Source organism: Ornithorhynchus anatinus, chromosome 11, assembly GCF_004115215.2.
Source record: "Ornithorhynchus anatinus isolate Pmale09 chromosome 11, mOrnAna1.pri.v4, whole genome shotgun sequence".
Taxonomy (NCBI): domain Eukaryota; kingdom Metazoa; phylum Chordata; class Mammalia; order Monotremata; family Ornithorhynchidae; genus Ornithorhynchus; species Ornithorhynchus anatinus.
Genome location: NC_041738.1, coordinates 8821179 through 8833283, shown reverse-complemented (window position 1 = coordinate 8833283; position 12105 = coordinate 8821179). Strand labels below are relative to the sequence as shown.

At 50.1% G+C, this 12105-nt stretch overlaps 1 protein-coding gene across 5 annotated transcripts in view; it reads right to left on the bottom strand.

The window, feature by feature from the left end:
* The window catches only part of ZNF423 (zinc finger protein 423), a 351343-nt gene that overhangs the window by 21587 nt on the left and 317651 nt on the right, over positions 1–12105 (bottom strand). For all 5 annotated transcript variants that reach the window (XR_005660542.1, XM_029075685.1, XM_029075686.1 and 2 more), the window contains one exon: positions 8273–8388. Coding sequence is in view for 4 of the 5 variants with exons in the window: in XM_029075685.1 (XP_028931518.1) it covers positions 8273–8388 (116 nt within the window). In the remaining variant the exon portion in view is untranslated. The remainder of the gene's footprint in view (positions 1–8272; positions 8389–12105) is intronic.

Genomic DNA, 12105 nt, shown 5'->3' with positions numbered 1-12105 from the left:
TTAGCTTGTATTTACCCCAGTGCTTAGTACAGTGTCTGGCAATAGTAAATGTCTAACAAATACCCTCTCTGCTCCAAAAAAATGTGGAGGAGGTGGCAGGTGTGGCTATCATGACACTCTGCTGTCTGCTTTGTACCCACAAGTCACCTGAGAAGTCAAGGAACAGTCCAGTCCACGCAAGGAGGGGTCAGTCGCTCGGGACTCTAGGGCTGACCCTTGCCCCCTGGCCCCAGTGCAGTGTCTCCCTCAAGTTGGAGAAAGTTGCCCCAACCACCCAAGGAGAAAGCAACCCAAATCCCTAATGCTGGGGAAGCTGTCTACGAAAACAGAGTCGGGACTCCTGGACTTAGCCCAGGCCACACTGTTTTTTGAGGGTTTTTTTTAATGGTATTAAGCGATTACTATGTGCCAGGTACACTACTAATTACTGGGGTAGATACAAGCTAATGAGGTCGGACACAGTCCCTGTGCCACGTAGCGCTCTCTGTCTTAATCCCTATTTTGCAGATGAGGTGACTGAGGCCCAGAGAAGTGAAGTGATCTGCCCAAGGTCACCCAGCAGACAAGTGGTAGAGCCAGAAGTAGAACCCAGCTTCTTCTGGCTCCCAGGCTCATGATCTATCCACTAGAATGTACTGTTCTCCCTCTGCCTTTACCCTCTCCACCCTCCACCAAAGTAAGATCTAATTTGGCTAAAACCCATGACCTACAGACTCGCTGGAATTCCACCACGATGACCAAAATCTCCTTTCACATTTCAGCCGCAAGGTGAACTGAACTTTCTTTAGAAGAGAAAGGGAAAGGAAAAAAAACCTAATACTTAAAGAGAGCTCAGCCAAAGAGTAAAATGCTAAGTATGTGCCTACAGCACTTTTAATTTTTAATTATTATTAGTTATAATTATCTGGCTGTGTTTGACTGGAACCCGGCAATGAGAAGGCAGTGAGCTGGATTTCCCTTCTAATCTATTTGTTCTATCGGAGCTGGTGAAGAAAGAAGGGCTCAGAGCAACTTGGCCGAGTGAAAAGAGCTTGGGACTGGGAGTCAGGAGACCTGAGTTCCAATCCTGGCTTCACCATATGCCTGCTGTGTGACCTTGGGCAAGTTACAACTTCTCTGTACCGTAATTTCCTCATTCGTAAATGGGGATTAAGTACCTGTCCTCCCTCTCCTCCCCATACGGGCCTGGGACAGTGTCTGAGCTGACTGTCTTGTATCAGTGCCAGTGTTTAGTACAGTCCTCCACACATAGTAAGTGCTTAACAAAATACTGCAACAACATTATTACTGAGCATATCAAAAAACTTTCCCTAGTTGGAAGCCAGAGCAGGGCCTAGTGGACAGAGCACCGGCCTGGGAGTCAGAAGAATCTGGGTTCCAATCTCGGCTTTGCCACTTGTCTGCTGTGTAACCTTGGGCAAGTCATTTAATTTCTCTGGGCCTCGTCTAAAAAATGGGGATTAAGACGATGACCCTCATGTGCGACAGGGACTGTGTCCAACCTGATTAGCTGGTGCCTACCCCAATGTTTAGTACAGTGCCTGGCAGAGAGAAAGCACTTTAGAAATGACATAAAAAAGAAAAAGACAATTTGAGGATCTCTAGCATCCAGCCATTCTTTGGGGGTCAGGGTCACTGTGGCGATTCCTGGCTGGACCGTCTAGAAGCCAACTATGCTAAGAGACAAGTCATTCCTGGCTCAATTATCCTGCAGACTGCAGCTTGAGTGTGAATTTTGATGTTAGAATCTACTGGCCCCTGAGGCTTAAACTCCACACTAAGTTCTGAACAGTCTATGCAATAGGGTTCTAATCCAGTCCCAGCTCTGAGCAGAGGACAGAAGTCAAGGGAGCTTGGAGGGAGGGCTGATTTTGATCAAACAGGAGAGCCTTGTTTTACCTCTGAAATGGCATTTATTATTGCTTAATACGTGCCTAGAGCTGGAGCAAATACAAGGAAATAAGATGGGACATCGCCTCTGTCCCTCATAGGGCTCACAGCCTAAGAGCGTGAGAGAACAGGTAATTTTAGCCCCAATTTACAGATGAGGGAATTGAGGCACCAGCAACAGGTTAAATGACTTGCCCAAAGTCACACAGTTCAGGTCTCTAGACTTCCAGATCTGTGCTCCTTCCACTAGGCCACACTGCCTCTCTACCAAGCAAGGAACAATGGCAGCACACCCTAGTCCCCCTCGCTACTAACCTAAATTGGCCAGGATTGCAAACACCAACAGAGCAAGACTAAAATTCCAAGTCACTTGGATAAACTGGAAATGTGTTTACATTCAAAGAATAGAATGACGTTTACTCGGGACAGGAGCACAGTTGTACACTCGGAGTCCAATAGACAACCCCTTATAAGGAAGGGAAAATGATGACTAGGAAAAATCAATGCCAAAAATGAGCTGAGGTCCCAGTGGATCCCAAGCTGAATGGACCCTCAGGGTGGTACCAGTGTCGTGACGCCCGGATTCCATAAGCAAGAGGCAGGAGACCATCTTCCCCCAGGCTCCATTCTGGACAGAGACTTGTTTTTTTAATGGTGTCTGTTAAGTGCTTATTGTGTGCCAGACACTGTATGAAGCACCTGAGTAGATATAAACTAATCAGGTGACACGCAGTCTATATCCCACATGGTGCTCCCGTGGTGCCCATTTTATAGATGAGGTAACTGAGACACAGAGGACTTGTCCAACATCACACAGCAGATAAGTGACAGAGCTAATACTGGAACCCAGGTTTTCTGACTCCCAGGACCATGATCTATCCACTCGGCCATGCTACTTCTCATGCTGCTTCTTACTTTGTGAAACAACTAATCTCTGTTTTGATCGCTACATCTCACAAGAGACTGGGAGAGTTTCCAGAGCCTCCAGAGAAGAACAATAAATTGGACAAAGCAGTGGAAAGCAGGTCCTTTCAAGTAAGGCGGAAGGAGAACAGAAGGCTAAGGGGAGATTTAGTTACTGTCTTCGAGAAGCCGGGGTTTTAGGAGAAGCGGAACAGTCTTTTTTCACAAGCCCACCGAGAGTCAGGAATCTTGTCTGATTCCCACTGGGGTATTTTTTTCCCAGTGCCTAGCATTGTTCTCTGCACTCGGAAAATGTTCAATAAATACTATTACTACTACAGAGGGATCAAAGAATAAAAATAGGTGTAAATTGCAGCTGGAGAGAGTTCAGTTAGACACAAGGTAGGATTTTTTGACTGTCAGGGTGATGAAACCGCTGAACAGGCCACTAAGGAGGTTTTCATTCAATCACATTTATTGAGTGCTTACTGTGCGCACAGCACTCATCTCCAGACTAGAAGCTTGTCGAGGGCAGGGAACTTATCTACCAAGTCTGTCCTACTCTCCCAAGAACTCAGTACAGTGCTTTGCACACAGTAAACGATCAATAAATACCTTTGATGATGATGATCCGTGGCAACTGTTCAAAATTGCAAAGACAATCTTCCACGTAGTGCCCTGGGTCAATCAATCAATCCTATTTGATCATTCATTCCATTATTGAGCAATTACTGTGTGCCCAGCACTGTTCTAAGCGCTTGAGAGAGTACAATGCAGCAGAGTTGGTAGATATGTTCCCTACCCACAAGGGGCTTTACGGTCTAGAGGAAGTGCTTATGGTTACGAGGATGGGTTCGCTATTCACTCGTCTAAGGATGGGGCCTGGATCAGATGACTCTGAGCTCTTTTCCTGCTCCATCTTTCACTACAATGACGAATCAGTTAGAAATATAAAGAGTAAGCCTCTTTTCAAAGAACTCCTTTGGAACAAGAACCTTCATTTAGTAGTCGTACAATGAGCCAAACCACTCACTTTAGTGTTTAATTCACACTTAATAGATCTCCATGAAACTTCTGTGGCATGGGGTGAAAGAGGAGCAAGGAGTCTATACTAGAGCTAAGAGTTGTGGGCATTTCCCAGAAGTTCTTCAGAGCTTCAGGCAGCACAATACGTGGGATTTGGGAGAGTGGCAGGAGGGAGAGGGGTGTTGGAGAGCCGTCTGTAAGGGAAAATGAGCCCGACCAGGGAGGGGTCAGAGTTTAATGCCCAGCCCCCTTGGTCCAGCTGAAGCAGTGGCATCTACCTCCTCACCCAGGACCATCTTGGCTCTCTCCTCCTTACAGAAAGGCACTCCGTTTCTGTATCTGCTCACCTTCCCCAGTGTTTTGTTTTTGCACTCAGAGTTGGGGGGTGTTGAAGGATGGGAAACACCAATTCTGCCAATAGATTTTCCCCCCGGGTATGCCCCCACTCTACACAGAGCTCTGGGTGGGGTGGGCACCAACGAAGTTACAGGATTCAGTCCAGAGAGGGAGCAAGCGTGGTAGGATAGTCATACTGCCCTGGCTCCTGTGAAGGTGACCGGGGCAGGCCCGACACCGGAGAGAGAATAACCGGAGCACCCAGGACCGTCCTGCGTTCAGTTGGTCCACCTCCCTGCCTCCGATCAGGACCGGCTCTCCCCTAGCCACACCGGATGATCCTATGTCTGGTTCTGAAAGATCTTCAGGATGGAATTGTCCCAACATGCCTTCTCGGACATCCCGGCAGTGGTATTCTTCCTGAAGTCTAACCAGAATTAATTCATTCATTTGTATTTATCGAGTGCTTGCTGTATGCATAGCACTCTACTAAACTCTTGGGAGAGGACATGTAACAGCAAACAGATACATTCCCTGCCCACAGTGAGCTTACAGTCTACATCTTGCAGTCTACAATTCCTCCCACCGTCTTCTGCTCTCTCCTGAGAGGCAATGGAGAAGAACCAATTCCCACTATCCAAACAAAACCTTCTCTAGATTTGAGGACAGTCATGCAATCGTCGTAGGCTAAAACACAACAATGTTCTGGCTTTTTGTCCATATCCCTCCCCTCCCCCCGGCCACCTCTCCTCAGGACTTCCTCTCTAGAGTAACACACACCAGACAAGGCAGCAGGAAAATAGACCCCGTCCCCTCAAGGCGCTCTTTTCCAAGGCACCGGACGTCCCGTCCAGCCAAGGTCCGGCCTTGCTGCTGCTGCTGTGGCTTCGCCTCCCGCCTGAGCAGAGGAGAAATCCTTTTCTCCGTGGTGGCCACTAGAACACCTGTGCTCCCAGGGAGCTGGCAGGTACCGTGCTCTCTCCCCATCTGAACGGTTTCTGGGTTGCTTGTTCTATCCCCAGCTCTGCTTTTAATCAATTGTAATCATTTAGCAGGAAACAGGATGATTAGCCGCACACAAGCAAACAGCATGAATTAATCCGCTAAATACAAGTGCTCCATTGGTTCGGGGCTGGCTCCTTTGAGCGAGAGCACGCACCCCTGAGAGCTTTCCCGAACCCTTCCCAGAAGCCCCTCGTCAGTCCCAGCCTCGGAGGATTTCCGGTCCGGGGATGTGAACTGACTCCCCACTCGGCACCCAGACACCGGGGTCTCCGTCCCCTCTGAATGCCGGGCGATTTCAGCCCGGCAGCCTCGGCTGGCGACGGGGAGGGAGGAAAAATCAATCGGTTGTTGTGGTCATGCACCCCCTCTCCCCTCGAGAAGACTGGGAGAGGCGGAAAGACTGGGACAAAGCCCAATCCCCACTCTGAAAAAGCTGGATCCCTTCCTTCGCCCAATCAATCAATCAATAAATCGTATTTATTGAGCCCTTACTCTTTGCAGAGCACCGTACTAAACACTTGGGAGAGAACGATACAACAGAGGTGGTAGACGTGTTCCCTAACCACAATGAATTTATAGTCTAGAGAGGAGTTTACAGTCTAGAGGTGAACTTACAGTCTAGAGGCGAGCTTAAAAACAGATGGGGTTTCCCCAGCCCTCTCCAAGATTTCATCCCAGGCTTTTAACATGTGCAACAACTCCTGGCACGTTCTGTGTTCCCCCGGGACTTAAGAAAACAAACTATGGATCCTGGCTCCTCAGGAGATGACAATCAATCGATCAATCGGTGGTATTTATTGAGCGCTTACCATGTGCAGAGCACCGTATTAATCGCTTGGGAAAATACAATACAAATCTCTACAAAAGGCAATCTCTAATGTGTTCTTTGGCAAGCTTCGATCCCCTCCCTCCTCTCCCACTCCCATTCCGTGCAAACCTCAGGCTTCCCATCCATCAGCTGCGGCAGAGGATGTGACTCCATACAGAGGGTGGGGATCGGGGCAGACCTAAGTGCTCCGAGAGACGAGAACAGGAACGGTGTCTAATTCTCACCCGTATATTCTCTCACAGCTCTTAGTACAGTGCTCTGCACACGAAAAGCGCCCAATAAATTTGGCTACTCAACCATTTCCCCAACAGACAGGACTACCCATTTACTAAGCGGTCTAACGTAAGATGTTCCCTTCCACCCCAGTGGAAAATTCTCGCATAATTATTCTGTTCATAATTACTCTGCAAACTAAAATGCCGACAAATCCTTCCTTGCAAAAGGAAAAAAAAATAAAATAAAATAAAACACCACCTCGGAAAATTACAATTTAAGTTATTTAATGAAAGCTGTTATTTGCCTGGATTTTGCTAGGCACCACACTCCCAAATCTAAATGCTGTGTAATTAAAATCATTAATTGCAGAAAATAGTTGCTCGTTAAGGCTATAATTTAACAAGGTTCTCAGTATTTGAGTATCTGATTTAAAAGGTTAATGCGGTGACCCAGGAAACTGGCACATCATATTAATTGTCCTGGCAACTGCCTAAAAGGAGGGGGGTGGGGGGCACTGCTGCTCCCTGAATGAGTTTCCTGGAAAATACTAGGCTCGCGAGGTAGAGAGAAAACTTTTGTACTGGAACATGGATAAGCCGGAGAGAACGAGGGAGGGATGTACCTTCCTGCTCCCTCATGGAAGGTACGGTGTGGGAGGAGGACTGGAAGAATCAGCTGAATTGTAAGAATATGTAGGAGAAGCAGCATAGCGTAATGGGTAGATCACGGGTCTGGGAGACAGAAGGACTGGGTTTTAATCCCAGCTCTGCCACTTGTCTGCTGGGTGACTTTGGGCAAATCACTTTACTTCTCTGCACCTCAGTTTCCTCACCTGCAAAATGGGGATTAAGACCGTGAGCCCCATGTGGGATAATGGACTACGTCCAACCCGATTAGCTTACACCTACCTCAGCACTTAGTACAGCGCCTCATACATAGAAAGCGCTTAACAAATACCATTAAAAAATAGACACGGTGAAAAGATCAAGCATCCGTCCTCCACGACTGTATCATACGAGAGGAGCCAGCTCGGGAATTGAGCGAGTCAAACAGAAACCCTCTGAAGTTTAAGTAAATCATAGTTTATAAAGCTAATAGATTTAAATGAGGCGTGAGGCATTGTTCTATAAAAAGCTACCATTTGCCAGGGGACATCAGTAGTATTTCGGTTAGCCAACTAAACAGGTGGATGATGATGAATAATAATAATAGTCATGGTATTTGTTAAGCGCTTACTGTGTGCCAGCCACTGTACTAAGTTCTGGGATTGATACAAGCGAATCGGGTTGGACACGGTCCCTTGTCCCAGTATAGTCGTTCTCTGGGTGGCATGAGGGCACTCGGCAAAAGAAAACCTCGGGGGGTTGTGGGGACGGGACTGACGCCATTCTTCACCCGCCCTGACTTAGCTCAAAACTATCGGAGGCGATGGGCCAATTCTGATGGTTGCTACGGTCAGTCGCTAGGGACGTCGAGGTTGACGTGACCGCGGTGAGGTAGATCTCCATCCGCTCTGTACCGGACTGCTCCACAACACACTGGATGGTGGGAAGAGTGGAGTCAACACTGGCCATGAGCTCACAGGGGTAAGTGTCGGGAAGTTGTCTTCAAGGTTTCCTGGTGGTGATCTGTGCTTGAGCCGGACTAAGTCCGTCTGGCTCATCACACACACACAAAGCCCCCTCCCCTCCCTGACACTCCACACGCACATAGGTGCGTCCAACTCATCACACCCACAGAGTCACGCCCACCAACACAAACGCACACATGCACTCTGGCATTGTAATTCTTGACTGAGGCAAACCTCCGTTTCTGCTGGCTGGGGACACTTCCCTCCATCGTTGGGCTAAAGAGAGCCCCACGAGGGGTGGGAGAAAGAGCCCGACCCCCAGCTCCCTCTTCTTCGTCTCTCTTATGAGGGCAGCCGGTCGGGATGACGCCTTCAGAGGGGTGTCGCCGGACACTCGGGGACAGTCAGCAGGGACGACGCGTCTGCCCCAGGATCCAGGACCCGGACGCTCCCGGGACAGAGCCTCACCGAAAGACCGAGGGGAAGTGGGCATGTACCTGGAGCTCTGTCTGAAAGAAGAACTTCTGGGGACACTGGGAGCAGTCGTAGATCTTGTCCTCCTGACCGTGGACCGCAAAGATGTGCTGCTGCAACTTGTTGGCCTGTACAAAAACTAAACATGGGCATGGCAGGGGATCAGAGCTGGGCCCGGCTCCCAGAAAACCCAACCCCCCAGCTTCACGCAGAACACATTCCATCCCCTAAAGTAACTCCCCCGGGACCCCAGCTAGAAGAATAACGACGACGACAATAATGAAAGGATAATAATAACAGTAATAACTACGGTACTTGTTAAGCACTTACTATGTGCCAAGCACAGTTCTAAGCACGGGGGTAAATACAAGTTAAATCAGTTTGGACACAGTTCCTGTCCCATATGGGGCTCACACTTTTATTCCCCATTTTACAGATGAGGTAATTGAGGCCCAGAGGAGTTACGTCGCTTGCCCAAGGTCAAAAAGCAGATATATAGTGGAGCCGGGATTAGAAGCCAGGTTCTTCTGACTTCCAGGACTGTGCTCTATCCACTAAGCCACTCTGCTTACATGCTTGCTAGGTGCAAAGCACCGTACTAAGCACTGGCCTAGGTACAAATCATCAGTTGGGACATAGCCCACACATATCATTCATAATCAACTGGAGAAGCAGCGTGGCCTAATGAATAGAGCCCAGGCCTGGGAGTCAGAAGGACCTAGGTACTAGTCCCAACTCTGCCACTTGCCCGCTGTGTGACCTTGAGCAAATCACATCAATTCTCTGGGCCTCACTTCCCTCATTTGTATAATGGGGATTAAGACTGTGAGCCCCATGTGAGACGTGGACTCCGTCCAACCTGATTACCTTGGATGTACCCCAGTGCTTAGAACACGTCTGGCAGATAGTAAGCGCTTAACAAATACCATGAAAAAAACCCAAAGAACCAAAAACCGTTTTCAATCAGCCCAATTACCCTGAGCTGCAGGCCCTATCAAGAATGTCTTGGTATAGGCAGAGGCTTTAACTTCCTGTTAATGGGTCCTAAATTCGCCTGTGGCTTTTCCCTTTCCAAAAACCTCTTCTCATTGGGATCCATCTTAAGTCTGACCCTGGCCTGCTGTGGAGCATGGTCTGGAGGAACCCAGATCTTCCAGTGGGGATGTGAGGATAGTGGAGGCAATGTGGCTAAGTGGACACCGCTCAGGATTCTGGGGATCAAGGGACTTGGGTTCTAGTTCCGGCTCTGTTTTCTGTGAAACCTTGGGCAAGTCTCTTAGCTACCCTGTGCCTTAGTTTCCTCTTCTGTAAGACGGGGATAAGGTGCTGTGCTCTCTCCCCTGTGAGTCCCGTGTGGGTCAGGGACTGTCGGATTTGATAACAACAACAACAACAATAATAATAATAACGGTACTTGTTAAGTCAAGTCCTACTGTTCTAACTCCTGCAGTTAATCAGGTCGGACACAGTGCTCTATCCCAGTGTTCAGCATATTGTAAGCGCTTAACGAATATCTTTCTCATTATTGTTATTATTACGGAGATAGCCAGATCAGGATTGGGGTGGATTTTATCTGCCAGCAATGGGGGCCACAGGGTGGTGGTTGGAGTCACCTGCTCCGCAGAGTTGCTCAAAAGCTCTGGCCTCTCCCCGGCCCCCTCCGGACATCCCCGCCTGGTCAGTATCCTCGCCTTCTGCTTGGGGACATTTTGGGACGGGCTCTCCGAAAGTAAAAGCCGTCTCTGGCTTCAGTTAGATGGGCGGGTCAGCGAGGAGCCGCTGAGGGAGAGGTCAGTGAGGTTCACGGATTGGAGGCAGCATGGCCCAGTGGAAAGAGCCCAGAAAGGCCAGGAGATCCAAGCAGCGTTTCCTAGCGGATAGAGCACAGACTTGAGAGTCAGAAGGACCTGGGTTCTAATCCTGGCTCCGCCACTCGTCTGCTGTGTGACCTTGGGAGAGTCACTTCACTTCTCTGTGCCTCAGTGCCCTCATTTGTAGTACAGGGATGAAGACTGTGAGCCCTCAATGGGATAGGGACCGTGTCTAACCCCGTTCTCTTATACCTACCTCAGCGCTTAGAACAGTACCTGGCACACGGTAAGCGCTTAAAAGATACCACAATTATTGTTATCATCATCATTATTATTATTACATCCAAGTTCTCATCCCAGATCTGCCCCGGCCAGCCACGTGACCTCGGGCAAGTCACTTACCACTCTGTGACTCAGTTTCCTCATCTAGGGATTGGAAGATAAGCTATCCACCCGCCCTACTGCTTAGCTTTGCGAGGGGCTGGGGCTGTGTCCGATCTGATTATCTTCTAATCACCTCAGGGTCTAGTACAGTGGTTGACACGAGGCACTTAAGGTGCACCCAGATGCTACTGGAAAGTCTGCTAAGCAAGGGAATGTAAGGTCGATGCAGGGGTTCCAGAGGCCAAACAAACAGAGCAGGCAGCTCGGGCCCGGCATTGGAGGGCATCTGCCCTGCCAAGGCTTTTCTGCTTCCGAGGATCCAAACTGAGCGGGACTTCGGGTGCCAGTCACAGATCGGCTGTTTCCCTCTCTCTCAACGGAGATGCCTGAGTCCCAGGAGGGAAGGGGGCGAAGGGGAGGGGGACCTCTCTCCCCAACGGGCCACCAGGGAGGGGAGCCCATCCCACTCGGATGTAGAGAGACCCTGAGAGGCGGGTGTGAGTTGGCCAGTGGGGGAATGGCCCCCACTCTGCCTGGGGGCGGGGTAGGCAGAGCAGCTGTGAGATTGGGGGGACCCGGCCCCCCAGCCCCTCCCTCCCCACACTGGGCAGGTCTCAGCTCAGGGACCCCCAGCCCCGAGGTGGTCTTCCTTCGGCGGCAGACAGCAGATGTCAGGGGAGGCGGGGAGCCTCCACAGCCCTGCGGCAGCCATCTGGGCAGTGTGAGGAGGGAGAGGCTGGGCAGGGCCAGACCCCCGGGGGCTCCCCGCCTGGACCCTGCCTTCGTCGTGAGACTGTGTGAGAGGTTGTGTGCTGTGTGAGAGGTCGTGTGGCGGTGTGAGAGGTAAGGTGGCTTTGCGGCTGGTTGTAAGGCTGTGAGAAGCTTCGTCTGGGGCTGGGTCTGAGAATGGAGGGGTTCTGTGGCTTTGTGGTGGGCTGTGTGGTTGTGTGGGGAACTATGGAGTTGGGAGACTGTGTGACTCTGTGTGGGGTTTGTGTCGCTGTGTACGGAGGTTTGTGTGGCTGTGTCGGGGCGGGTGTAGAGATTTGAGTGGCTGTGTGGGGAACTATGTGGCTGTGCGGAGCGGTTGTGTGGCTGTATGGTGGACTGCGTAACTGAGAAGCTGGATGGGGAACTACGTAGCTGTGTTGAGGGATTGTGTGGCTATGTGTGGAGGTTGTGTGGTTGTGTGGCTGTCTGCGGCTGTGGGGAGGTGGCAAGGGGTGCGTGTGTGTATGTATTTGTGTGTGTGTGTGTGTGCGTGTGTGTGTGTGTGTGGGTGGGTGCGTGCATGCTGGTACCTTGGTCCCAGGAGAGTCCTTGACTTCTGGAACCAGGCAACTGCCCGGATTGGGACCAGGAGGATTTGGGAGTGTCAGAGAGATTTGATCTTTCTGCACCCGAGAGGTCATCCTGTTGGCTGACTGGAGGCCAGGAGATGAGGGCTATCCCTCCAAGAGTTTATTGCCCGGGACCAGCCAGCCCGTGGGGCCCAGAGCCTAGATCCCAGAGGGTCATAAAAGACAACATGGGGCAGACGGGCTGAGCCGGGTCTGATGTCAAAAGTATGCCTAGGGAGGATATGGATGGTGGGGGAACATGCTGGGGACAATCACTAAAGGAAATTCAGAATAAACATCCATCTGGGACTCTTTTTTTTT